The sequence below is a fragment of the Plutella xylostella genome, chromosome 26, assembly GCF_932276165.1.
Source record: "Plutella xylostella chromosome 26, ilPluXylo3.1, whole genome shotgun sequence".
Lineage (NCBI taxonomy): Eukaryota > Metazoa > Arthropoda > Insecta > Lepidoptera > Plutellidae > Plutella > Plutella xylostella.
In genome coordinates this window covers 611184-637542 of record NC_064006.1, presented here as the reverse complement: position 1 = coordinate 637542, position 26359 = coordinate 611184, and the positions used below count along the sequence as shown (strand labels likewise).

The 26359-nt window shown below is 40.0% G+C and overlaps 1 protein-coding gene across 1 annotated transcript; it reads left to right on the top strand.

Annotated features, from left to right (window-relative positions):
* Positions 1–1723: 1723 nt before the first annotated feature.
* Positions 1724–26284, top strand: LOC119693404. The gene is made up of 25 exons (XM_048630616.1): positions 1724–1888; positions 2340–3231; positions 3364–3629; positions 4055–4241; positions 4693–4788; positions 6385–6466; positions 6712–6809; positions 9421–9540; positions 11984–12157; positions 12813–12987; positions 13184–13289; positions 13735–13886; positions 14399–14611; positions 15025–15159; positions 15468–15552; positions 15892–16081; positions 17230–17391; positions 17898–18024; positions 20031–20294; positions 20610–20715; positions 21696–21839; positions 22382–22554; positions 22907–23116; positions 23547–23623; positions 24264–26284. Exons 1-25 carry the CDS (start codon positions 1816–1818, stop codon positions 24394–24396), a joined length of 4440 nt encoding a protein of 1479 aa, XP_048486573.1. The 5' UTR covers positions 1724–1815; the 3' UTR covers positions 24397–26284.
* The last annotated feature ends 75 nt before the right edge of the window (positions 26285–26359 follow it).

Genomic DNA, 26359 nt, shown 5'->3' with positions numbered 1-26359 from the left:
AAAAAAATAAACCCTACAACGCAAAAAGATGATCTGGGCGTCTAGTACGAGTCTCATACTTTGTCAAAAACTAAAAAAGTTTACGTTTTCTCGCATACAAAGTGGCGCCTCTAGTGGAAACTGTCCTGAAACTTTTGACAGATAATGTATGCAGATGACAGAAGAAAACCTAAACTTTTTTATGTAAATTGCAAAACTTTTACTAGAGGCCCTGACGTGTCCATTTTCAGAAAATTTATAAAAGTCATATTGCGATATTCTGGTCACTCCTGAGCTGGTCTATCAGACCTCTACGGCAGGATGTAGATTTTTGGGATACCATGTAATCCATGTATACAGCGTGTTGCAAAAAGGGTATACTAACTTATTTCTTATACTTTGACATTCTGATTTCATTTCTGGGCTTAGATATAACATGCTGCACACGTAGGTTTTGGCTTAGTATTTAAGTATACCCTTTTTGCAACACTCTGTATATTAAGTTAACTTCTGTAGGTATGTGTCTACTTTTCTGTTTGTGTTGTGTTTATAATATGTAGTCGGAGCAGTTTTGTGTATTTTTTATAAGGACAAGAAGTTAAATCCAACAAAAATATTGGTACCTTACTTAACTCGTAACTCTCGTAATGGACAACATTTCAAAAAACTAAAGCTGCTATAAATCGAAAACCATTTCGAGATTTAGCTCTAAAGGCCATAAAAAAAATGATTTTGTATTTTTTGGATGTATCATTTTCGAGAAAATCATAAAATAGTAAATAAGTGCTGATGACGTCATGCATCAGGTGCGATGCATTTTGATGATCAAAGCCTATAGATTTAAAAACAAAGTAACTGTCACTTTCATTTTTGATTGACGTTGACGTTTTATCGTGACGTTGTTGTTTATTTGGGTCATTTTCATTAATTCTGTTCTGACACTTTCTGACTTTTTTTTGTATTTATTTAAGAGATGACCTCTATATAATATGTCCCAGAGCATGCCACCGCCTACACAGCTGAAAAAATGCTTATGCTTATTTTTTTACATGATAAGTACCTACTTTCCATAATCAGAAATATCAAGGTCTTTTGAAAATGACCCATTTGTTGGTTGGCAAGTAAACAAAGTTTAAATGTCACTTGTCAGTGTCATTTATGTTTCTTTTTCGAGACTCAGGCAATAGACAAAAATAAAAATTGCGCCTAAGATGTGACGTCACTTCCGGTTTTAAAATAATTAACTTTAAAGTTAAAAATAACATACAAAAATTTATGTATATACAAAATAAAAAAATACGGGTCCACTAATTTTCTATAAACTTTCCGAATAACTAATAAAAATATAGGGTAAAGAAAATGAAATGTTGTCCATTATCTGCCTTTGCGGAAAAATTAGACTCAGGATGCTTTGTACGCATACCAATCTTGTGTCCAGATTGTAATTTTCAGGAGGGCAGCATTTACACAATGTCGATGTAGCTACTTGTAGATTTGTTTTGTTACGGCATTCAAGATGCCAATTGCCATTTTACATAAACAAAAACCTTAACAATGCATTCAAGATCAACAGTTTCGCACTAAACCCATCAGTAATGTGAACTATTCGCAAACAAGATCATTACCAAAACCCGGCGCGTGCGCAGCGACCTCCTGACGTCACTGCTTCCCTCTCTCTCTTACTTAATATACCCGTCTCGTTCTCGTAGTAGAATAACTGCCTTTCACTTTACGCATTGACGAAGTCAGTTTGTGCTGCGCGAGCACTATGCTGGACTAAACAAAAGTTTCCTATAAGATTTTTAAAAGAAAATGTGAAGTTTTTTTGTGGTTAAAATGATGTGTCCTAATAGTCATGTGAAGCCAAAGGTGTTTAGTTTAGTTGCTGTGTTATTAGGTTTATGTTTTGGTAAGTTTTGTTTTTGTTTACGTTTTTGTACATAATATATTAGTTTATCATATTAATCATGACCTAACCTAGGTACCGAGACATTTATCAATATATTTGTAACTTCGTTGATACTTAACCTATAGTCCAATAAAAAACAAATCTTACTCCTAAAATATACGTTAAATTTTTATTCTAAAAGCACGTAGACTCTATCGTAGGTACTTAGTTCCGTAAGCTCGCAACCTTATGTCATAGGTCTAGAGCGCCAATTCGTGAATCACATTGGAGCTCCATTCAACTAAACACAGCATAATGTCATGGTGTTGTTCCTATCTACATACCTCTACTTATAGTGAGAGTTAATACCTAGCAATAGCTTAAACACTTTCAATTACTTATTTAACTGCGCGAAAGTTGTTATAAGGTAATTTAACTAACCTTAATTTTGTATACTGTATCTTGTTTTCAGAATCAATCAATGCTGTTAGTCTTCGAGCTTACATCTCCCAGCATGGTCTTCACGGAGAAATAGAGTTTGTGAGAAACAATGAAACCTCATCCATCATCAGAACCAACTTACAACCAACCCTCCAGTACCCTGACCAGGTGTGGCGATGGGCTCTTCACGAGTTCCCAGTAGACTACACTGACACTAGTGCCGAGAGATGCTCAGAACAGTACTTGGGGAAAGAAGTAGTAGATTTGACAGAAGAACTTGGTTACCTCATCATACCTGGAAAAGACCACGCTGAGTTTGAAAGTAACGTACCACTAACCGGAGTTGCAGGGTTCTGGGGTAAGAGTATAGTGCTGAAAACAGCTGAACATGATAGAGTTATTTGCGCGTCCATATTCTCGATTGGAGATAAATATGAGAAACATGCTGAAGCTAAATTTACTGCTCCAGTCGCGGGGATTATCAATATGAGATGGTTAAAATCCAAGGAGGAAAACATAATTGATGGCTACATACATACTGATCTCTACCATACTAAAGAAGTTACTGACAAAGGAGAGTTTACTCAGCATAGATGGAAGATTTTCGTAACAGACGTATTCGATCCTAAAAAAGAGAACCACGAAGATAATTGCAATGCCTTGCAGTTGATTTTAGATCCCGGGAATAAGAAAGATAGTATTGGTGTAGGTGATCTAGATGGGCACTTTGGTCTAGTGAAAATAGCTACAGATGGTAACAAAAAGAAATTTAAAGAGATATATAAAAATGATGTTTTAAATACTTTAAGAGATGATATAGATGGGACTCAGAGACGTTTGTACGTTGTGCTGTATGAACTCAGGGGAGAAGATAGTTTTCTGGGATGTGCACAGTTGAGGACCATTGAACCTAGAAGTACCAAGTAAGTAGCTATTTGTGTAAGTACAGATATGTATTTACAATCCAGAACCTGACGTTGTCTTCGAAGGTATTGTCACATTGTCAGCCACTTATCATGTAAATCATTATTTAAACTCCTAATCCACATCCTCAGAGCAATCATAAACATGGACGGCATAAAAGGTGAAGTGGAGTTCACGCAGCGGTCTCCCTTCGACATCACATGGGCACTCTTCACTCTCGGGGCCTCCAACGGAGATTACGAGGCGAACCTTCGCTTCGTGGGGTCCATGACGAAGTACCTGGTGAAGGAACTCCCTCCGAAGCTGCTTCATGCGAGTCAGATCGACCACATCTGTAATACCACTGGAGCGGTTTATAATCCCACGGGAATTGAGGAGAAAGATGTGCCGCCGGCTGGTAAGGGTTTTGGTGTTTCATTTGGTCATTATGAGAGTATTTTTTTACAATTATGTAAGTACTTCCAATAAAATACTTTATAAAAAACACTACATATATGTATAACATTTATTACATTACAAAATAGGAAAGAGAGAGATCTCTTTAATTACGAACGATGAGTGCACATTAGACCCACCAGCCGTAAGTCTCGGCGAGGCTTGCGTCGGTATTTCTAATCAGGTAACCAATGCTCGTATGGGCGTCCCGGAGGATACTTCCATACAGAATACAAACCGAGCATTGGCTCGCGTTCTAGGAAACGAGATGCATGCTTTGCCGAGGCTATACAAATACATTTTTCATAATATATATTTTATAAAATACAAATCAGTCCCATAAACCTCATAATCTGAATACTTAACAAACTTTTTCACCGCTTCCAGGCCTAGGCACGCAAGACCAGTACCCTGTGGGAGACCTGCTTGGCAAGTACAAGCAGAGGACCGAGTACCTCAACCACAAGTACCTGCTGCCGGGGCTGGCCAATGAGCTGAGTGGGGCCTACTGGGACGTGTTCCTGCCGCTGCATGGGAGACATAGTGTGGTGCATCGCAGTGTTGTGCTGGAGAGGTGAGGATGAGGAATTGACTGAGTACTTGAGGATGTTAGAGAAAAATATGGAATTGAGGGGTTTACGAGGCAGTGAGAATGCGAAGTTTACAATTTGTTGACGTTGCCTACTCTGAAAAGGTTGCAAAAATTACCGTTTTCCCTTATTATTAGATGTCTGTCTGGCTAATCTGGCTAATGGTTGCAAATTTAAGAACAGCTCTAGTATCTCAACCGATTTTAATGTCTAAGAACTACTGCCTATACATATAGATACTCTCCTTTTTTCGTTCGACCAAAGTTATGTTCTAAAAAGAAACCCAAACCTTCAAAATATTTATTTCCGCCTCGTCACAAAACCTCACACCCTATCTCCCTTCCAGACAGTCCCCAAAGATCACCATGACACCAAAAACTACAAAAAACTTCCTTCCGCCTTTCCACAAAAGTTTGATCCCCAATCTCATTCCAGACAGCCTCCTCGGCGTGATATCTGCGCGTCGATCCTGCCGTACCGCTTCAACTCCACGGCGCAGATGCCGCTGGCCAGCGCGGAGGTCATCTTCAGGTACTTACTATACGTTTTTATCGAATTATTATAAATGTAACACATATTATTATCTCGTGTTTCTGACTGAGACCAGTTTATGGCCTTTATAAACTGGTCTCAGTACGTGCCTTTACTACAATTCTACGTATAAATATAAAGATAAAGATAAAAAATCTTTATTTGGTGTCCAGCACAAAAACGAAAAAAAAAAGAAAATAACAAATAAAAAAACCTTATATTATATAAACTTATTATTAATAGCGGTGTGTGTTGTCCAGCACCGAAAAGGCCCACGCCTCAGCTTACACCGCTTCAAGTGAGGTGGCATCCACCCACCTGACGCGACACAGATTTTCAGTCGCGTCCTTCCGTGACTATCTCCCATCTATTGAGACATCTGATACCTAAGTGTACAATATAATAATACGGTAATATTATAAATAAATATATATTATTATATATATTTAAATACCAATAGTAAATACATATCATAAGTATATACACATGTATAGATAATGTAATAATATTGGATATAGGTAGAACAAATTTTTTATAAATAAAATTAGAGACAAATAGTGGGTATGACTAGAAAAGAACGAAGAGCCTTCGGGGTTTCAGCGCGCGAGCGAGACCGATCGCCATCGCTGACTTGCTTCAGCGCTCAATATAATATTATAAATGATTTCGTGTTTGTGAGTTCGTGAGTCAGTGCTGTATGGCCTTATTCTGGGTTCCGCTCATCTGGCATAATCTTTATTGACCAAAACTCATTTCGCATAACTCGTATGGTCTAAACTTTTTTGGCCGAACCATCACTTTGCCAAGACTTATGTGGCATAAGGCTCGTTTCGTCTAAAACTCTTTAGGCACAATCTTTAAACACCTAAGTTTCGTTTGCTCAAATTTATGTTCGTCTATACCTATGTTTAATCTTGTTTCTCCTAATGTTATCTTAATAAATAATATATTAAGTATGTAGTAAATGTACAAATTGTGGTATTTTTCTCCTACATCCCGAAAATCACGATATTGTATGATCAAAAAATCGAAAGTTAACGACCAATATAATTATTACAAACCCCATGAGATCGAAACCTAAAAATAGGTGCGACGACGAGCAAAGCGAGAAGGAGCGTGTTAGGTGCACATGTTCATCAAAACCAAAGCGGAGCGCAGCGAAGCGGAGCGGAGCGTTTTCCAAACAGCGGAAACAATACAAGGCACCAGTTTGCGCTATGTAGGGAGACGCTCCGTCAAAGTTAAAGCCAAACGAATATTATTACTTTGTATAAACCTATGCCATAGCATTATTAGGCTATTCAAGATTTGGCCATACCATTATTAGGCTAAACAATGTTATGCGAAATAACTTTTTACTAAACGAGATTTATGCCATACGATTTTCGGCGTAACGAGACTTTGACCAAACGTTACTATGCAATACGAGATTAGGCAAAAAAATCTTATGCCAAAAAAGGTAGAACCCTTATTCTCCTTAGCACATGCTGAGTTGGTGTTCTTTTGACGCTCTTGAGTCTTGCTTGACGGCAACATTTATTCTTACTCTTGGTTTTATATTGTACAGTTTATTGTATTTATTCTATGTATCTTCAGGTACCCGCTGGTGGGCCGCATCGTGTTCCGCCAGCCGGCTGAGCAGCCCTGGGAGGACACCACCATCATTGTGGAGAGCTTGGTGAGTTTAGTTCAGGTTTAACCGTAGACTACCTGTTTCCCGTGAGATAGATAAATTGGTGTCAGTTGGCAGCTTCCTAAAAATACCAAGTGTCATGAAATTCCGATTAGTACTTTTACGTGAAAGTTAACGTTTTTACATAGTATTACAAAATTGAGAAACATTTTTTTTCGAGGTCCAAAATCCACGAAGATAATAAACTTCTGCAAGATGGATAGTCTACATGACAATTAATTTTGATCCAGATTCATGCGGACGGAGCCAACATAAACAACACGTTTGAGCATCGCTGGGCTATACATGAAAACGCTCCGGGAAAGGATTACTACAACTGGACTGCAAGGTTCGTTACCTAATTACCTACTTGAAAAAAATAGTTAACTTATGATGTAATCACACATGCCAAGTAAAAGAATTCAACGCGGAGCGCAAGCTCAACGAATACGACTTGCCGTCTCAGTAAAAGGTGCCATTTAAATATATATTTATTTAAGGACCACATAACAAAGATAGTAACATTTGAGTGATTTACAGGACATAATATGCTGCACTTCTAAATAAAATATAACCACAGCATGTGTAACATTAAAGAGCATTACCTATAACTGAGTCGTTATAATAAATAGTAATACACATATTGAAGAAAGTTAGCACCCGTCGCGTAGCTACTTTCTTTGGTGATGGTTAAAAGGGGTAGATTTAATGATATACTTAATTATGGTTCTTAAGTAGATATATTGTCACTGTTACACAAGTTAAAACTGGTTACAAAAAAGGGTTAAAAGAGGATATAAGTATGAGTACAATGGTGTGAGTTCGACGGTGGTAAAACGTGTACTCACCTAGAAAGACAATTTCATGCATAAATTGCACTGAACTTATTTTATACAAACTAGGTAATTTAGTTATTGCGTTATTGCAATGTGCTGATCTGTTCGATCGCGCTGCTTCGAACACATATTATTATTTTATCGGCAATATATTACCTTATTTACCGAGAATATATGTATTTTATAACATTAGTTATGTACAACGTAATTTCAGCCCACCATGTCATGGGAAGCTGAACGATATCTCGGCCTGCGTGTTGAATAGACTCGGGAGGTGACTGGGAAACTTATAATACCTTTTTGTGCCTAATCTATGGTTTCTGTACTACTTAGATATATTTACTTGCTATTCTTTTACGTTGTTATATTATACAGGGTGTTAACTAGAATGCGTTTGAGCGGGAAATGGGGGTTAGTATTAGTCTAACCAAGCACGTTTCTAAGAAAAAAAACATCAGAATCTCGAATATTTATGTTTAAAGTCTAAAGTAAAGTGGAAAGTTTTACCTTAATCAAAAACATGGTCACCCTACACAAACACATAACCAATGAGACATTCGATTGCAAAAGAACACACACTGTAAATTCGTTATCAACTTCACTTTTCATAATTTATTTGATGTAACTATGATTGTAATTAATTACACAGTAAGTAATAACAATTATTAAATAAAATTGAAATTATTCATGGTGATTAATGACATACTAATCAACAATTAAACAGCTGACGTGCATAAAGTTTCATAGATCGTACAGAATATAATTTATGACTTTCTAGGAGCTCAGAACAATAATTAAACCTTCTTACTCAGAATAAGGTAAGCGTTTAGTATTCACCCTTGATACTCACCACGTTTTATTTTTCTTTTATTACCTAAAGATGTGTACAGACCGGCCCAACGAACGCCCACCGATGGACATTTATCATACATAATACAGGGGCAGATTGAGCAACGAAGGTCAACAAAACCCGTTCGTTGGCGTTCGTTTGGCCGGTCAGTACGCAGCTAAAGATAAAAGACCACAATGCATAACAGGATGATAACAGGGTCTACTTCAATGACGAATTGGTTTACTTACACTCGCTCATCTCGATTTGTGTTGTGTACTTGTGATTGAGACGTCTTTGATGACGAATAGTACGGAAATCCTCATAATAAGTATAGGCTCACTTTGAATACCAGTAGAATAATAACAATCTCGCGTATCATAACCATCGAGTATTTATGATAGTCATTACCTTCTCTGTGGATCTAGTCTGTCAGTCAGTCATTGTTGTTTACTTGTTTACAATCATTTTTTACAATTATTACCTAAAAGGGAAAAGGTACCTACAATTCTATCTTTTGATTACCAAGCCTTGTTCCTCATCTCGTTTTATGTTGTGCTGTGCTGTGAATACATGTGACCTATGTTATGAAGCATAAAATGAAACTGTTCTGTATTCATAAAAGATATGTAATTATTGTGTATCAATAAAGTGATACTTATGGAGTAAAATGAAATGTCTACAATGGATTGGGTACTTTGAGTACCCAAAATCTCGGTAGGTACCTTGACGATGTGGCTCCAAGTGTGGTGCTGATGCACGCATACTTTTTTATTGACCTTGGCTTTGATTTTTTTGGTCTTGACCTTGGCTTTCAAGTTCATGGTCATTCTGTCAAACGTACCTAAACATGAATAGGGTGACTATGAAATTTTAAAATGAACTAAATAAAACTGTTTTATGTTGGTCAGCTTAAAGCAAATAAAATACGTTTTTTAATGTCTTATCGTGTTCAGTATCATCAGCTGTATCTACCATTTCCCGCTCCAACGCAATTAAGTTAACACCCTGTATTTACCTATAATCTGTATGTAGACTTAGATAAACCTACTATTGATTTGCTATTCGGCACTTGACTTGTAGTTTGTAAATGTACCTATTAAACTTGTTTTTATCTATGTACTTTTATCTCTAAAATAATATGCATACTTATATTGTCATTAAATAATATAGTTTGGTAGATATTCTCCTTTATCACCATAATAGGTACATAGTACATGCTCGCAGTACATTTCTATTCACGTGATAGGTCGCGAGCCGTATAACCATTTTCACCAAATGTCCTTAACTTCCAGATGCCTGAGCGCTGGTAAGGTCTACGAGCCTTACGGCATCGCCATCGATGCTCGCCACCCCGAAGACTACTGCAGGCGCGGGCTGGAGGGGCTGTGCCGTCGAGGAGACTTCACCACCAGGTCAGGGTTGAAATGAAATGAATGAAATTAAATGAAATCGTTTATTTTTTCGACGTAGAATATTAGAATTAAGTACTTGTCAAAAGTCATAATCTATGTACCACCATTTCACAAAGGCCCCGTCATTAAGGAGGAATGAAATGGCGAAAGAAACTCCTCGAGGTTTTACACGTTGTTGCAAGAAAGATACTAGTCAGAGGCAAGCGACTCGACTGTCAGATGTTTTCAAGCTCTTCGGGCATGTTGAAAACATCTGACTGTCGAGTTTGCTTACTTACTTGACAACTCTCTCAGCACAAGCTTGCTTGTGTTTGGGTCCACCAACCCGCACAAGGCCGTGGTGCCTCAGCAGTAGGACCGTGCTGGGTTATGATACTGAAAATTACTTTGATGGTCACGTATTTTTTTATCATGGAGAAAAAACATATGTTTTTGCATTTTTTTTAAGTTGTAGAACCAACGTTTTTCTGATTGACTGATTGATGCCCTAATTAAGTTACCCTCTTTTGGCCTTTGCAACAGCCTGTATAAAAGAGCTACCTAAAATTAAAGTAGGTTTGATATAGTAAATTGAGGTGGTTTTGCATGACAAAACGGTCATCTTCAGTAATTTTTAGTTCACATAAATGTTCTTGAAGATATGTTTAAGGAAGACAACAGAAAGAGTCTAGCTTTTCGCAATATTTGCTGTTTATATTCAGTGCCACCCCACATTAAAAACACCCTAAGGGGTAGTCAAAAACCACCTTTTCACCCTGCATATAGTGATATAACGATATAAGCAACAGATGTCGCTAGCGTCGTGTGTTCCTACATCGCGGTATGGTTGTGTCGCAGGTCATCGGTAACTAGTATCGGTCAATAATTATCTGCTCTTTGCATAATATAATATTGTGTTTTTTTTGAGGAAACGGTTCATTTTGTTATGATCCCGTTCTATACCATACTAATAAAATTATTTCTGAATAATTTAAAAAGTTAATACATATTCAGAAATAGGTAATTTAATTAGTTTTTGAAGTTTTTACTAAAAACTTCAAAAACCTGATTACTGAGCTGAAGGTCCCGGGTTCGATTCCCGGCTGGGGCAGATATTTGTTAAACACAGATATATGTTCTCGGGTCTTGGATGTGCCCGTGAAATGACAATAGGCCCGCCCCCTATTACATTGAGACTATAACATAAACACTGGCGAAAAGTGGGTGCAGCAATGCACCTCTGCCTACCCCGTAAGGGAGTACATTAGTACAAGGTGTGAATGTTTATATTTTATATTATCATTTTGTTATGATCCCGTTCTATACCATACTAATAATTAAAATATTTCTAAATAATATAAAAACTGACTTCAAAATCACAAAATGTAAGAAATAAATTTAATTTTGAGAACAATTTTATTTTTTGGGACTGTTTAAAAATAGATAGATAAGCAGGTTTAAAAGTGCTTATAAAAATAAATCCGAATCATGGCAATCGCTGGAATAAAATAAAAACCCGTGTATTTTCGTAATAATACTTAAAATAATAATAATATATATATATTTTTAATTTTTCTGGCATATTAATAAAGTAATAATAATCATATTAGTAGATGATCGTACGGAACCATGTGTGCGCAAATCGGGCTCGTACTTAACTAAATAAAAACGGTATAAATGATTAATTATACCGTTTTTCCAAAAAGTCTTAATATTTTTAATATTATTTGTTGGATATTAAAGAGTAAATATTTAACCTTTTGCATTTACACAGAGCTGCAACACAACCATACCGCGATGTAGCAACATGCGACGCTAGCGACATCTGTTGCCTACATCACTGTATACAGACCCGGATTTAAGCCGGAACCAGACACGTGTCTGGTTCCGGCTTTGCCTGATTTTATGACTGTATCCGATCACCGTACCGTATCTACGTATTGTATTAAGCGCCGTATTAAGTTGTGGACCCTCCGATTTGCTCTGTATCCGTCTTTTCATAATATTCATGATCACCTTTGATGATCGAACAAAAACTGACACCACATGGAACGGTCCGTATCATAACGGCGTATCGAGATCGAGTATCATTAACCACATATTATTTAAATAATTTTATCTAGTTAACTTAAATAATTTTATCTAGTTAACTACTTACTTGCTTTTTTTGCTGTAATTTATCAAAATGTATGTTAATATATTAATGTTATCTGTCTGTAAAATGTATGTACCTATAGGTAGTTAACATTAAAGTTGCAACAAAGGCAAACAGACCCACTTAGGGTTTATTGGTGCCTGGATCACCTGGATGTTAAAATTTTCAGTTTATTTTTTATGTGTAATAAATAAAATACAAATACATTTATGCGATCATCTCGCGTCGACGATACGTATACCGTGATCGGATCTGGCAAATGATTCATGTCTGGACCCGGCTTAAAATGATTTAATTCACAATTCTCAGGCACGGAAACCTGGCAGTGGCGGGCCGCAAGATCTTCAGCCTGCAGCTGACGCGGCGCCTGTTCACTGACTCCATCATCGCTCTGTCAGGGAAGCACTCCATCATGAGGAAGTCGCTGGTGATATATGATGACCACGGCCCCGTGGCAAGGGGCGAGAGGATGGCTTGTTCTATGTAAGATGTAGTTTTATTAGTAAAACTTTTACTTTGTAGGTATTGTGTCTTGAACAGAGATTATGTCAGTAGCTTTTACACTAAAGGTAGATATAGAACTGAGTTATAAGTTTGAACCATCAAACTTCAACCATGAAGAGATTAAATTATGTAGAAATCTGAATACAGAGTATTTGAGTGCTCTTTGGTAGATGCCTGTGTCCTGCACCAGGTGATCATTGGCTAATTCTGATATGGTTTGCATTTAATTTATCTACCTACATTATATATTTCTGTACCTGGCTACTCAAATAGAACAATAATGCCTAATACTTATATCATTCCAATAATGCCTAAACTCTTTTTCCGTGGGCGGAACATTTTCCACCTCACTGATTGTGGCGGCGGCCCTTAGGAGCGGCGTGTCCAGCATTAGAAAAAAATGATTATGATGAAGCTAAAACCATTTCCCGCCTTACGGGGCCTGATTTCCTCCAACGTAAGAGCGATGACATTGCACTTCAACCTGAGTCAGAACACCGCTCTTTTTCACCGGCATAAAAAATTTGGTTTTCAGTTTGACCTGTATGTATGCACGTATGTTTGCTCGCGTTTGGCTGAACCAATTTAGATACGGTTTTCAGAAAAGTATTTTGATATCCCAATCCTTCCTCAGCATAAACGGCCACCACCGGCGCAAGGCCGTGGTCCGAGACTGGTTCGGCAACGGGGAGACGGTCACTCTGAAGGGGAAGGTGGAGATGATCCAGCAGTCGGAGTACGACCCCACGAATGTGGAGGTGCAGATCAAGGGGCTGGAGGAGGATGTGAGGAACTATAAGATTCATGTGGTGAGTGCACGCTTGTTTGTTGAGCAATGTAATTTTAAGAGGGGTTAGGTTTCTGTGCAGGCCACTGTACGTGTTAAGATAAAAATATTTGCGGATGTACCGATTTAGTTCATTATATTGTTACGCACATAGAGTGGTGAGTAACAAACTTTGACACTGTATTCTTTAAAAAGTTTGTATATTATACAATTTCCAGGCCCCAGTTGAGAAGGATCTGGAGTTTCCTTGCGAGAGGACCACTTTGTATGACACCTACAACCCCTTCAATGTCAGCAAGTCGATGAGTCCTCCCGCCACTAAAGGTAAGTAAGATAATTAGGTATCGCATTTAGAAACAGGGCCGTCTATCCTACATTGTTTTTGTCTACATAGGTCTCCTGTTACTATTAAATTGGTGTTCAACGCTAAACCTAAAATACTGACTTATAGTATTTTCCGAACTAATAAGAAGTATCTAACTATACAAGTATGTAACACCCAACACTATAAATTTTTTGGTTTAAATATTGTTTGCTGCAGAAAATAAGACCCTATCTAAGCTTAACATGTGTGCTGTGTCAGAAAAAATAGTTATTTAACTGCAGTCTAGTCTCTTTAGTTTCCAAAAGGCGTTCAAAGTTATGAATACGATTTTACCATATAAATACTTGTAAAATGGGTCATACAATATCTACTACACAGTTACGGGCGAAAACCAATAAAAAAATGCTATTCCTAAGGGTTAACTGAAGCCTTCCCACCCACCAGGAACAGCCGACCAGTACGAGCTCGGCGACCTCGGGGAGAAGTACGGGCTGCTCGAGGCACAGACCAGCCTCTCCACCTTCTACAACGACACGCAGATGGCGCTGTTCGGGCCCTACAGCGTGCTGGGACGGTCCATGGTCCTGCATAAGAAGGTAAGACCACGGCTTTCGTACCATTATCATTACTGTGTCCTTTTTGTAAATAGTAATTTATCATAATATATTATTATACCTACTTAAATAAGTAGTGTCAAGTTTATGAGAATTGAACTCTACAGCCAGCTGCATCAGTAGCTATATGTATAATATACCTTGTCAAACTCATAAACTACCTATTCATCCAATCAAACTTTTACGGTACGTTAAATAGGTAGAAAAAAGGTAAAAAAGCTGTACTTATAGGTTAGCTACTTATGCAGGTCATCGTACGGTTGCCTGCCTCTAAAAGTACCTATGTAATCGAAATAGCGATCAAAAGCTAGTGTGATGCTCAAACACATCCACATAAAGAACACTGTTATACATATCACATGTGCATGGAACTATAACCCAGTATGTTGTAGTTACAAGCTTGTTAGTAGGAGGCATCACTGTTTGAACTTCACCTGTATAATTTTAGAGGTATGCGAATGCGAACTTTCCTAAATTACACCATTCTCCTCCAGAGCAAAGGCCGCCGCTGGGCGTGCTCCAGCATAGAGCGGGGGTACAGTCCCTCCGAAGCCCGGGAGATCCGGGCCATCGCGTCGTTCCACCACCCGGGCGGGTTCGCGTGGGGGTTCATCCGGATGACGCAGCTCATACACAACGACGGCAGCGCCAGTGATACGATCATTGAGGTCAATTTGAGGCATCCGGGGGTCAGGGATCGGAACTTTGTAAGTGTATTTAGCGTATTTGTAGGAACAGTAAAGTTTTTTACTGCAGATACGTTAACGCAGAAACATATGCTTTGTCATTCAATGAAAGCAGGAGGCTGGATAAAAAAATCCGGTAACGGTAGAGGCTTTTGCAGAAGCTAGTCGGGTTGTCATCAATCAACTTCTACAACCTGTGCAAAAACATGCTATGCTGTTGTACTCCTTAGAAGAGGTCTTGGTCAATCAGTGGCCCATTATTATCTAATTGTCTTTTGTCATTTATATTCAATCTACGACGTCAAGACTCTGAATGTTCATTTGTTTTTTTTAGTCTCTACCGATTCATTGCAGACTCTGGCTGCGACCGTAAAAAGCAGTTGCAGCTGTTTCGCTCGGACACAACTTCTTTTGACTCTACCTCGTCATTCCAGACCCGCAACCACAACTGGCAGATCTTCGTGAACCCGGTGGGCGTGGACGCGGCGGTGCAGGTGACGGGCACGCGCTGCGTCGCCGGCGGGTACCGCTGGAACCCCTACTTCACGCAGCTGGCTGACCCACTCAATGTAAGAGAGTTTCTAGAATCTTCTAAGCTTAGGGATCCCAGTATCTGGAAACTTGACGGCGAACAGTTGACGGCCACGCGCTAGCCGACTCATTGGGAGACGATGTTTCTAGAGCCTTCTGTTCTTAGGGCAACTCTTCCCAAATTCCTCTAACCAGACGTTATTATGTCAAATAAAGATAAAAGATAAAAACGGTACGTTTCTATGCATCTGACCATCTATAGATGTAGATGCTTAAATATTATGCATATACGAGTACTACTTAATTGAGTTGATCACTGACACTGATGTAATGTGTTATGTTACAGCATGACTTGTACAACCAAGAGTGCGGCGCGGACAACCCGCTGAGATGCGACGTCGGGGATCTCACGGCCAGATTAGGAACTATCGGTAAGACATGAATGAGTACTTTCATGGGTACATTCGATCAAGCCCTTTTCGTAACCGCTATCCGTTTCCCAAAACAGCCATTTCAGCACAATAAGTTATTTTGAGGTAGACGTTACCACATGCGTGTATTACAATACTCGCGAGCAATGAAAACGCTCCACTCGCAAAATGGCGACACCAAATTCTAACATTTAATTTATGAACAAAATAGTTTTAGTTCAATATTGCAAAAGGCGTCACTAACCTAATCTTTTCCGTTTAGCAGTAATTAGCTACTTATCCCACTGGAACTTTTTTCATAGCTTGTGAGTGTATTTATGTCATGATTTCCCTCTCCAGACATAGGCGGCGACCGGCAAGTGTTCGTGGACAGCAACTTCCCTCTAGAGGGCGCGGTGACCGCCGTGGGGCGTTCCATCGTCATCTTCGGGCCCGAGCGGAGCGGGGAGAGGTTTGCGTGCGCCAACCTGCTGCCGGATAATGATATTATTAAGTACGCTAATATCATGAAGCCGCCGAGATTTGTTTTGTGAGTATATAGATTTTAGTTTAGAGTTCACATTTTTGTGAACCCCACAACGAATTGAGAATAGCCCCCATACTATCAAATGATAGTCATGACAAGAGCTTGCTAACGACATAATTATGTCTGGTCGTTATTGGTCGCGCAGTCATTTCTTTAGCGTCGATTTATATTGGTTTATGTTTAACTTGTCCTACTATTAAGAGAGAGAGAGAGAGAGAGAGAGAGAGAGAGAGAGGCACATTTCGTGAATCCAACGTACGTATTCGAACGTACCCTTTATAAACTCACTATCGCAATAAAATTGCCAAGTTGCCTTGAATATGTCACTTTCAAGCTCAAGTCCTCACAGCGCAGACTCCAACTAGGTATATACGTGCAAGTCTAGATGCACTAGAGCACTATCCTAGCTCGGCCAGACGGAGCGTAGTCTGCGTCGAGCTCAGACGCAAATTACGTTCTCGTCAATAAATTGACTAGCATGCAAGGAGCTAATAGAGAAAGAAACTAATAGACTTTATAGCTAGGGCTGACATAATTTCAATGCTAGCGATGATTTATGAATCAAATATTTATTTATTTTATATTTATATTGCGAATGGATTTAATACGCTATAACGAGCAATAATGGACTACAGGAACGTAGAAATTGTTTTCCATAGTGCGTAGCAATAAAGAACATAATATAATAATTATTATATTTGCGTTTGTTACTTCGCTTAGCATAAAAAGTGTTCTGTCTATTTGTAATAATATGTATAAATTAAATAATGACTTTACAGAGACACTATGTTTTGTTTGGATGAATTTTAATATTATAAAAAAAAATCTGACGCTGAACATACAGCGTCAGATTTTACCCAACTTCCCTTCGGCCGTTTAGGAAACCAATGTAAGAGAACTTCACTTCTTTTCACTACCCATCTCCTCTATACAGAGGCCAGTTCCTGGTTGAAGTCCAGTCTTGTGTTGGGCGTACCCCCGTGGATGTCAGACCATTAGGGCATTTCAATGGGCATTTACATATTTACATGTGTCACATTCTCCGTGATACTGTTCTCTTCTCCTACAGAGATACATTTTGGATGTCAGGCCATGTCAGGATTTATTGCGTTTTTATTTTATTGTGTGACACATTTTTCGTCCGTCCACAGAGGGCAATTCCTAGCGGATATCCGTCGCGTGATGGGCGTCCCGCCCTGGATGGTGGGCGTGGACGCGCGCCGCACGCGCACGCTGCAGGGCGGGGCGTGCGTGCAGCTGCTGCTGCACTTCATGGGGCCTGACGCGGGGAAACTGGAGCTCGACTTTACCAGGTAAGACTCGACTTTACCAGGTAACACTCGACTTTACCAGGTAAGACTCGACTTTACCAGGTAAGACTCGACTTTACCAGGTAAGACTCGACTTTACCAGGTAAGACCCTTGTTACACCTTCCTACTTGTGATCCTCGAACGACTAGCAGTTGACTGTCTCGACCTCGGTCACTCTACTCTGTAGGTGTGATCAGGGTATAACGATGTGGATGTGAGGAGGACGTAGACAATTCTCTTCCATACGGCTTTATAGTAGCCTGTTAGTGGCGTGAAGTAAATTCTATATCCATTGAGGAAAATCACTGCGTGCATTGTGGGCAGTTAATCCTACCGGCTTAGTCCGATTAAAAACTTTTGTTCAAAATAACTTTTGAAAATTTACAAAAAAATATTCAGCTTTCGTTTTCCTTTTTTGGAATACCCTGTTTATGCAGCAGTGGAAGATCATTGGCTAATGATGATTTAGCAGTTATATTTATTATACGACTTTGTGTATCATCCTCAGACTGCTGGCATCAGGACGCCTGGACGAGCCCAGCGTGTTTGTGCCCGGGTTCATCGACCAGAAGAGAAAGAGGATGATCTCCTACAGGAACTGCGGCGAAGGGAGAGACAACAACGAAAAGACGAAGAGTAAGTATTAGTTATTTGTTATTTGGTATGTTGTATTTTGAGCAAGGGGACTGGAGAAATGGGTGAAGGAAACATCACGTGAGTACAAAATGTGGGTACAGCGAAAAGCGGGTGACTTCCTTGCGAGTCACCTTTTTGACTACCCCTTCGGGGATTACAGTCGTGAGCATAATTTATGTATGTATGATTATTCAATTCAAAGTAAATTGGTAAAAGGCGAATTTAATGCTAGTAGCATTCTATAAGACACTCTTTGTGAGTGGTTATAAATTTGAAATATTTTATTATAAGTAATTCTTTTTTTAACTTCCAACCTTAATTAAAATATTGTGTAGGTTCTTCTTTTTTTACTTTTAAATACCAAGGGGTTTATCCTTTTTTATTCATGTTTTTATTTATTTATTTCACAGAAAGCACATTCTCCAGTATATTCTTCAAGTCAAGCGCTTCCCGTCGGACGCCCCTGGCTTGGATGGGTTATGTACTCATTATGTACCTCGCAAGACTGTCTATGTAATAGTAGAATAGTACAATAAGATGATACCTATTAATGAAGACGATATAATGATATAAGTAGCGCAGAAATTAAACCTTGGTAACTTTGTGCATGTTTTGTAAATATATTTCTTACATGTTTTTGTTATAAAATTTTGTTTAATTTAACCCCTTATCACCTAAACTCTTATATAATTAAAAGCTCAAGCGAAGTTTGTGTACAAAAGGTTAGATAGATAAGTTTATTCAAAATATACATAAAAATACAGAATATTAATAATAATTAATATTGCGAATGTGTGTTTGATTTGAATACTTATGATAATTCAGAATAATGATGATGAGGTACTCAACTCAAATACTAAATATAATTAAAATTTAAAAGGCCTATAGATAGATTGAATATGATTGATACGGGTGCCGGGCTCGAGTACACGATTTTTTTATTAATTTTAATAAATTTGTTTCCTTTCCATGTTTTTGATGAAATAAAATGTTTTAACATTAATTTGTACTTGTTTTAGCTTGATATAAATAAATTGTTTGCTTAATTAGCTGTTAAGAAGAAGAAAAGAGGTTAATTTTATCGGTTTTTTTTAAATAATCGTGTTGGGACATATATTAATGTTGTCTCAGTACTTAAGACAACCCAGAAACATATTATTTATTAATTATAATTAGCCACAAAGGAAACATAAATAAATATTTAACGGTAAACAAACCGTATTGCGTCGTTGATATTTGAGCTGAAATCAATACTTTCCCCCCTAGAATGGGATGGTGCTAGGCCGAAAATAGTGCACCTAGATGAGCTGGATCGATCGGTTTTCATCTCACATTCGCTATGCTGCGAGAGAGGGACGCAGCATCGCCGGCTCTTATTCCAATAAACGCATAAATCATAAAGCCATAAATTTTATTTATTTGCAACTTTTTTCTATACTATCTTTCTGTTTTTTTCTAAACCACCTGTTGATGCTACGGACGGCTTATCCGACGCTCAGCGCGCACTCAACAAACTATCGTTTCTCCATTCGAAGATGTCTATGTAGAAAACGTTCTGTGTCATATATACAGCATGTATCCAGACTTTGGGTAAAAATTGGCACTTTGCCAAAAATACTTGTTGATTCCGCCCGGATGTCAATGTCAAAGGATGCATCGAGAATCGCCCCAAGATCTGGGCTAGTGGGTGCAGCGCCTGTTTTGTTTGTTTTGCAGGACTGCAACCCACTGAATCTATTCACGACACTCGACAACCCTCAGATTACACCCACGTACCTACTTCCGTCCTTTTCTAATCAGGAACAATAAAGAGGGTGCGAAACCCTGTTATGTAACATTGAGAGTTAACAGAATCGGGGAGGGTTTTTCACGCATGCGCGCCCCAAATCGATACTGCCACCCCATTTGAAGCGTATAAATTGGCGAACGCACGTAACTGCACTTCAAAATGCGTTTAAGTTTACCCTGTGCTTTCCTTTTCGCCTACCTGCATACCATTTGTGCTAATTTAGAAGGTCCTTTTTTGTTTTTTGGTCCGAAATCCCTTTCTAAGTTCAAACGGCCGGCGCTGAAATACCTCGAGCAAGATGACCTAATGAAGATCTATGGGGAGCAGGCTGCGATCGTGGTGTTTAACAACCAGGACTCCAGGCCCCTGTCCAGCGGCTCGTTCCCTCGGCTCCGCAAGCTGCTAGAGGGTCAGACTACGCTGGTTCTGCCGCAAGACTTCCTGGATGTGCATCCTGACTATATCAGCAATGAGACTCAGGTGAGAACGCTAAGCTCTTTACTTTATTGTATTCTTAATTATTAGATATGTTTATTGAGCTGCTGTGCGCAGAAATATTTTCTCTCACCGTGCAATTACCCATCCATAAAATTCTTTCATTGCGAAACTCCTTAGCGGCCGCTACACGGGTTCCTTAACGACGTCAAAAAACGCGTTCAATCCGCCTTCCACCAATCCGTCTAGCACCATATTTATTGCAAATCGCGATATACTTTTTTATCTATGTCGATAACGAGCCCATGCAGCGGCGGCAGTCTAAACCCAGCTGGCTCTAACCCTGCCGTGTGTCCGCAGATGCTAACCCTGCAAGGCCCGTGGTCCGAGCGCGACGCGCAGATGACCGAAACCTTCGCGAGGCTCCAGGATATCTACGGCAGTGGACGCGTGCTCGGCATTCTAGGTATGTAAAGTCAAAGTCAAAGTCAAAGCTTCTTAACATTAGTAATGAGAATTTATGAATTTACTTAGAATCTTGTAGCTGGTGACGGTATTTTACAGTGATCATACAACCAGTGGCGCCATCTACAACGACCTATAGATTTCCTGTAGGATGGTAGGGTAGGGGAGGGTGGGGTAGCGTAGGGAGGGAGGTTAGGGTAGGGAGGGAGGGTAGGGTCTTACGGTAGGGTAGTGTAGGGTAGGGTGGGGTAAGGTAGGGTGTGTAGGGTAGGGTGGTTAGGGTAGTGTGGTTTGGGTAAGGTGGTTAGGGTAGGATGGTTAGGGTAGCGTGATTAGGGTAGTGTGGTTAGGGTAGGGTGGCTAGGGCAGGATAGTTAGGGTAGGGGGGTTAGGGTATGGTGGTTAGGGTAGAGTGGTTAGGGTAGGGTGGTTGGGGTAGAGTGCTTAGGGTAGGGTAGTTAGGGTAGAGTGGTTAGGGTAGAGTGGTTAGGGTAGAGTGGTTAGGGTAGAGTGGTTAGGGTAGGGTGGTAAGGGTAGGGTTGTTAGGGTAGGGTGGTTAGGGTAGAGTGGTTAGGGTAGGGTAGTTAGGGTAGCGTGGTTAGGGTAGAGTGGTTAGGGTAGAGTGGTTAGGGTAGGATGGTTAGGGTAGGGTGGTTAGGGTAGGGTGGTTAGGGTAGGGGGGTTAGGGTAGGGTAGGGTATAACTAATTATGTGCGGACATCCCACCCAGGCCATCCAACCCCAAGCTAAACATCTGTAATATGGGTAACAGACAGCTGATATATCTGTCTACACAGATAAATATTTATTATTATCCAAATTAACACCCAATATCCCAGTACAAATGCGACCCAGTCAGGGATCGAACCTAGGCATAGTAGTGGACATTAACTACTACACCGTTCAGACAACCCCTATCGCCCTAAAAACCACACCATTCGGTGGACCACTAACTGAAGCCCTAACTCCGGCACATTCCAGGCAACTCAGTCTCGCAGCCAGTGTCCTACTCAGGCGGCGAGTGGCGCGCGCGGCGCTCGGCCGACGATGACGTGTCCACGACCACCGCCGAGCCCGAGTACAGCGCCGGAGGCAAGAATAAATATGCTCTCTATAATGCTACGGGTGAGTAATTTTTGGATGTTAGATTTTGAGTTCGAGTTCGAATTCAAGTTCGAGTTACGAGGTCAAGGTCGAGTTCGAGGTCGAGTTCGAGTTACGAGGTCAAATTCAAGGTCAAGGTGGAGTACGAGGTCGAGTTCGAGTTCGAGTTTGAGTTCGAGTTCGAGGTCGATTTCGATTTCGATTTCGATTTCGATTTCGATTTCGATTTCGATTTCAATTTCGATTTCGATTTCGATTTCGACTTCGACTCTGACTTCGACTTTGACTTCGACTTTGACTTTGATTTTGACTTCGACTTTGACTTCGACTTCGACTTCGACTTCGACTTCGACTTCGACTTCGACTTCGACTTCGACTTCGATTTTGATTTTTATTTTAATTTCAATTTTGATACTTATCGATTTTGATTTCAATTTCGATTTCACACATTTTTACTATCACAATTGTCAATAGGTGCTCCGCTTCTTCAATGCCGTCTAGTAGAGACATTATGCAAGTCATGTTATTTGATTGATCTAATTGGCCTCACTCTCTCCTTGCAGGACCTCCGGGAAAGGGGGCTCTCCTCTTTTCCAGCGGGTGGCCGGAGCTTCGCTGGCCGGATGGGTCCGCTACCGTCCTGGACACGCCTGTTGGGGAGCCCACCGTCAAGCCCACCCGCCTCTACACCATCCTAGTCGTGAGGTTCGCTGATGGGGACAACACTAGGGATAAGGTGAGGGGAGGAATGGAATAAGAGAGTCAACGACGGCTAATAACCAATAAACTTCCACTTTTGGACAATAGGTACTCTTTGTCTGTATAGCGTAGCATCAGACAGAATCGGCATCCAATTACAATGGCTGCCTGCCTAACGTCATCGGTCGAGTGGTTTAGACGGCCTATGACATGTAATTAATATACATAGATGAATAAACAAGCAATTTTATGACATTTTATAGGCTTTTTAATCATTTTATCGTCTTTTATAATAATGATGACTTAAAGGATGTACCTAATGGAAATAGATGATACTCGCAATTTATACACACACACATCTTGTGACCTCCTGCTTTTCCCAATTCCAGATCACCCTAGAGTTCAGCTTCAAGCAGTCGCAGGGCTGGTGGACGGCAGTGGGCGTGGAGGTGAAACGAGGGCTCGAGAGCACCGGGCTGAACCTACAGGCGCCGGCGCCTCCGCAAGCTCCGTCTGCGGTCTTAGGGCGCGCCTACCACTGCAGTCTGCCGCTTGTTTATGCGAGCGAGGAGGCTAGCTTGACGCTGCCTGATGTTATGGTTAGTTTGTGTTTAGATACGGCAGGGATTTGGGGAATCTTTTTAGCGTGTCGGTTTATAGATTATAGACACGCTCTAGTGGAGAAAGGATTGGAGAGAATAGCTGACAGCTCGCGTGCGTTGGACGCATATAAAGTACAGTTGATACGGCACTCAGGAAGGCTCTTTTCGTACACCCGAGTATTTGGTGGAGCCAGGCCAGATATTTACCAGAAGTGGCTAGTCACTTGAAACTTTTGAAAGTAGTCTGATCAAGAAGTCATCTTCAACAAAGACCATGTTACACATAAGAATGAAGTATAAATTGTGTTACCTTGTAAAGACCATGTTACACATAAGAATGAAGTATAAATTTTGTTACCTTGTAAATACGATGATGAATTGAAATATGATGATGATGAATTGAAATATGGTTTAAAAATGGTTCCAGATGCAGCCGTTCATGGACAGCACGGAGAAGTTCGCGGACGCCTTCGACTGCATCGGCTTCACCTCGGTTCCCATCTGGTACGCATTTTTTATATAACATCGGCAGATTAGTTTATGAGACTCTTGCCGAGTTGCAGAAATATACTTTAAGCTAATGTCTCTGTCTCTTTCTGATTGTATACTGTGAATCAAGATAGCAATACATTGACTGTCGACTTTAGCGTAAACTTCCTTCATGCAACTGAGTGTATAATTAATCACCTGTAAGGCCTTGGTCTCCTATTTACGCCGTAGGTCGCGTCCAGCGTCAGGCCGTAGGCCGCGTCACGATGCTCACTATAGAAATGTACTGATGCGGTCTCCCTCACACGCCGACGTTTGGCGCGTAGATGTATGAGCATCGCGACGCGGCCTACGGCGGTGACACTTGACGCGACCTACGGAGTAAATAGGAGACCAAGGCCTAAGACAGCTATCTTCTATCACAGAAAAAGCTCTCCGCAATCCAGCAGACCATCCTTCTAATGCATAAATGCAACTAAGGATGTTGATTCAGATAACATAGAATACAATAATTATATCTTTATTGGTCACTAGAAACATTGAAATTGTTCAATGCCGCCTATTGAGGCGGCCCTATAAATACATATTTGAAAGAATATTTTTAACAGAAATATTAATGGTATTCTTTTTTAATTTTGAACTCCTTTTTCCCCAGGTCCGGCCTCATGGTGACCTTCCTCCTCATCCTCATGCTCTCCATCTCCATCTGCATGATCCTGGACATCAAGACCATGGACCGCTTCGAGAACAGCCGCGGGAAGCAACTCAGCATCACCGTCAGCGAGTGAACGCCATCTTAGGGCTCTATATCATGACGAAGAACGAAGTTTCAGAGTGCTGGTGCACGAGCCACGACTCTATCTCGTGTTAAACGTGCGATTGTAGGGCAGCTCTCGTTCGTTCGTTTTTCGTCAGTATAGAGTAACCCACCTGTAAGTCCAGTATAGGTTTGACAGTTTGACGAAAACCATAAAAGTTTACGCTTTCTCGCTAGCGGAAACTATCATGAAACTTTTGACAAATAATGTATGCAGATGACAGAAGAAGACGTAAACTTTTATAGTTTTCAATAATTGCAAAACCTGTACTAGACTTACAGACACATAAACACGACACGATGAGGTGGTACTCTATCCCTCTCTCATATTGGAGACCTGCGAGTGGGAAAGAGATGTGTTGACGACGCGACGTCGTATCGTGTTTATGTGTGGTAGCCCTTTGCCCCAATCCACATAGCAGAACCACGACTCTAGAGCCTTATTTCTCTGGTCATAGTCTCAACATGGAAGTTGTTGAGCCTGACTGACCGGACTAGTTACTGGGGTTTGGTAGTCGCCAGAGGATTAGGGTGAAAATGATGTTGTTGTTTTGTTGGGTGGGTTGGGGCTGCAAAAACTTCTAATTGTAATTTGTTGTGAGGCTGACGTACCCTAACATCTTCGTCTTCCCCTCCGGTAAGGGAGGGAAAAACTTGTATACATAATGAATTACAATTGTAAGTTACATTAAATGATCTTAGGTAAAGGATCTTAATCTTGTCATAATAATTGTCATCGAAGACTCTTTACCTAAGATTGTTAACTTTATTAGCAATCACCTGAAACACTGGAGCGGTTTCGCGTCTCCTCTCTCATTTGACAGAAAAAAGGATAATAAATATCTGTCCTTAAACCAATCCAAGTTTGAGGCGATTGTAGACTAAAGTGTGTCTGTGTTAGTTGCCGCACCCATCATTGACGTGACCCCCGCCGGTGCTGGGTGCTTAGAACATTTTGTATTTTTTATATAAAAAAACTTGCAGTTAGTCAACATTTATGCAACATTTATTGACATCAAACATCATACCTTAGAAGTTTATAAAAGATACGTGATTATAATAATATCTAATATCTAAGTACCTATTTATCTTGCGGCTCCCAATCTCACTTCGTTTTCTTTTAAAACGGTTGCATTGAGAGCCGCTGCGTTGCCTCCAGAGAAATGACTTTTCCCTTGATTTCGTCGTTTCTCTGAAGGCGACCCTTCCATACCCAGAAATAGCCGTAAGGATTGATTGGTCGTTTTGGACCTTACACCAAAACTAAAACGATCATTCAATAAGAATGTAAATGGCTTACTTGCTCAGTGCTTTAGTTCTTCTTCAGACAAAGTTACTAGTCTACTCTGGAGGAGAACTAAAGCGGATAGCTCGTTGGTTATTTAATTCTAAAGATTAAGCTTTTCCCCTACAATTTTTAATTATTTTATTACAATGTTTAAATAATTTAATGTAAATAGTGTAAATTAGCTTGTAAATATGCATAGATAATGGATAATGGATAATGTTTAACCAAACGGGAGACCAACCCCGATTACCACCGACAACGGTCCAAATTTCACTTGATTTAGAACCATCAGGATCTGTGCCCAAGTGAAAATTGGACCTAAAAGCGTTATTATAAGCTACACATTAGGCGTTTTGAAGCAAGTGAAGCTTCAAAAATCTAATATGTACACTCTATAACTGCTTTTGCCCAGCCATCCCTATCGGTTGGAAGAGAGCTATAATCCCGGACTTACACACACGGATTGATCTGATCAGGCGACCGACGTGCTTGAGAGTTCTACTGTATATACAAACATCTATTATGTGAACTCCACCGTCGAATTCGTCAAGAATAAAAATTAATACCAAAATTTGTGTTTTACTTGTCATAAACTGCTCCCGTTTCCCATGGCCACTAATTGTAATTAAAATAGCCTCAGTCTCAT

What these genes read in the sequence shown, in the direction of transcription:
- LOC119693404 (XM_048630616.1), top strand. Translation starts at nt 1,816, where the DNA reads ATGATGTGTCCTAATAGTCATGTGAAGCCAAAGGTGTTTAGTTTAGTT. An exon ending in GTTATTAGGTTTATGTTTTG is followed by an intron (nt 1,889 to 2,339) that starts GTAAGTTTTGTT and finishes TCTTGTTTTCAG; the next exon opens with AATCAATCAATGCTGTTAGT. An exon ending in AAGCCGCCGAGATTTGTTTT is followed by an intron (nt 16,082 to 17,229) that starts GTGAGTATATAG and finishes GTCCGTCCACAG; the next exon opens with AGGGCAATTCCTAGCGGATA.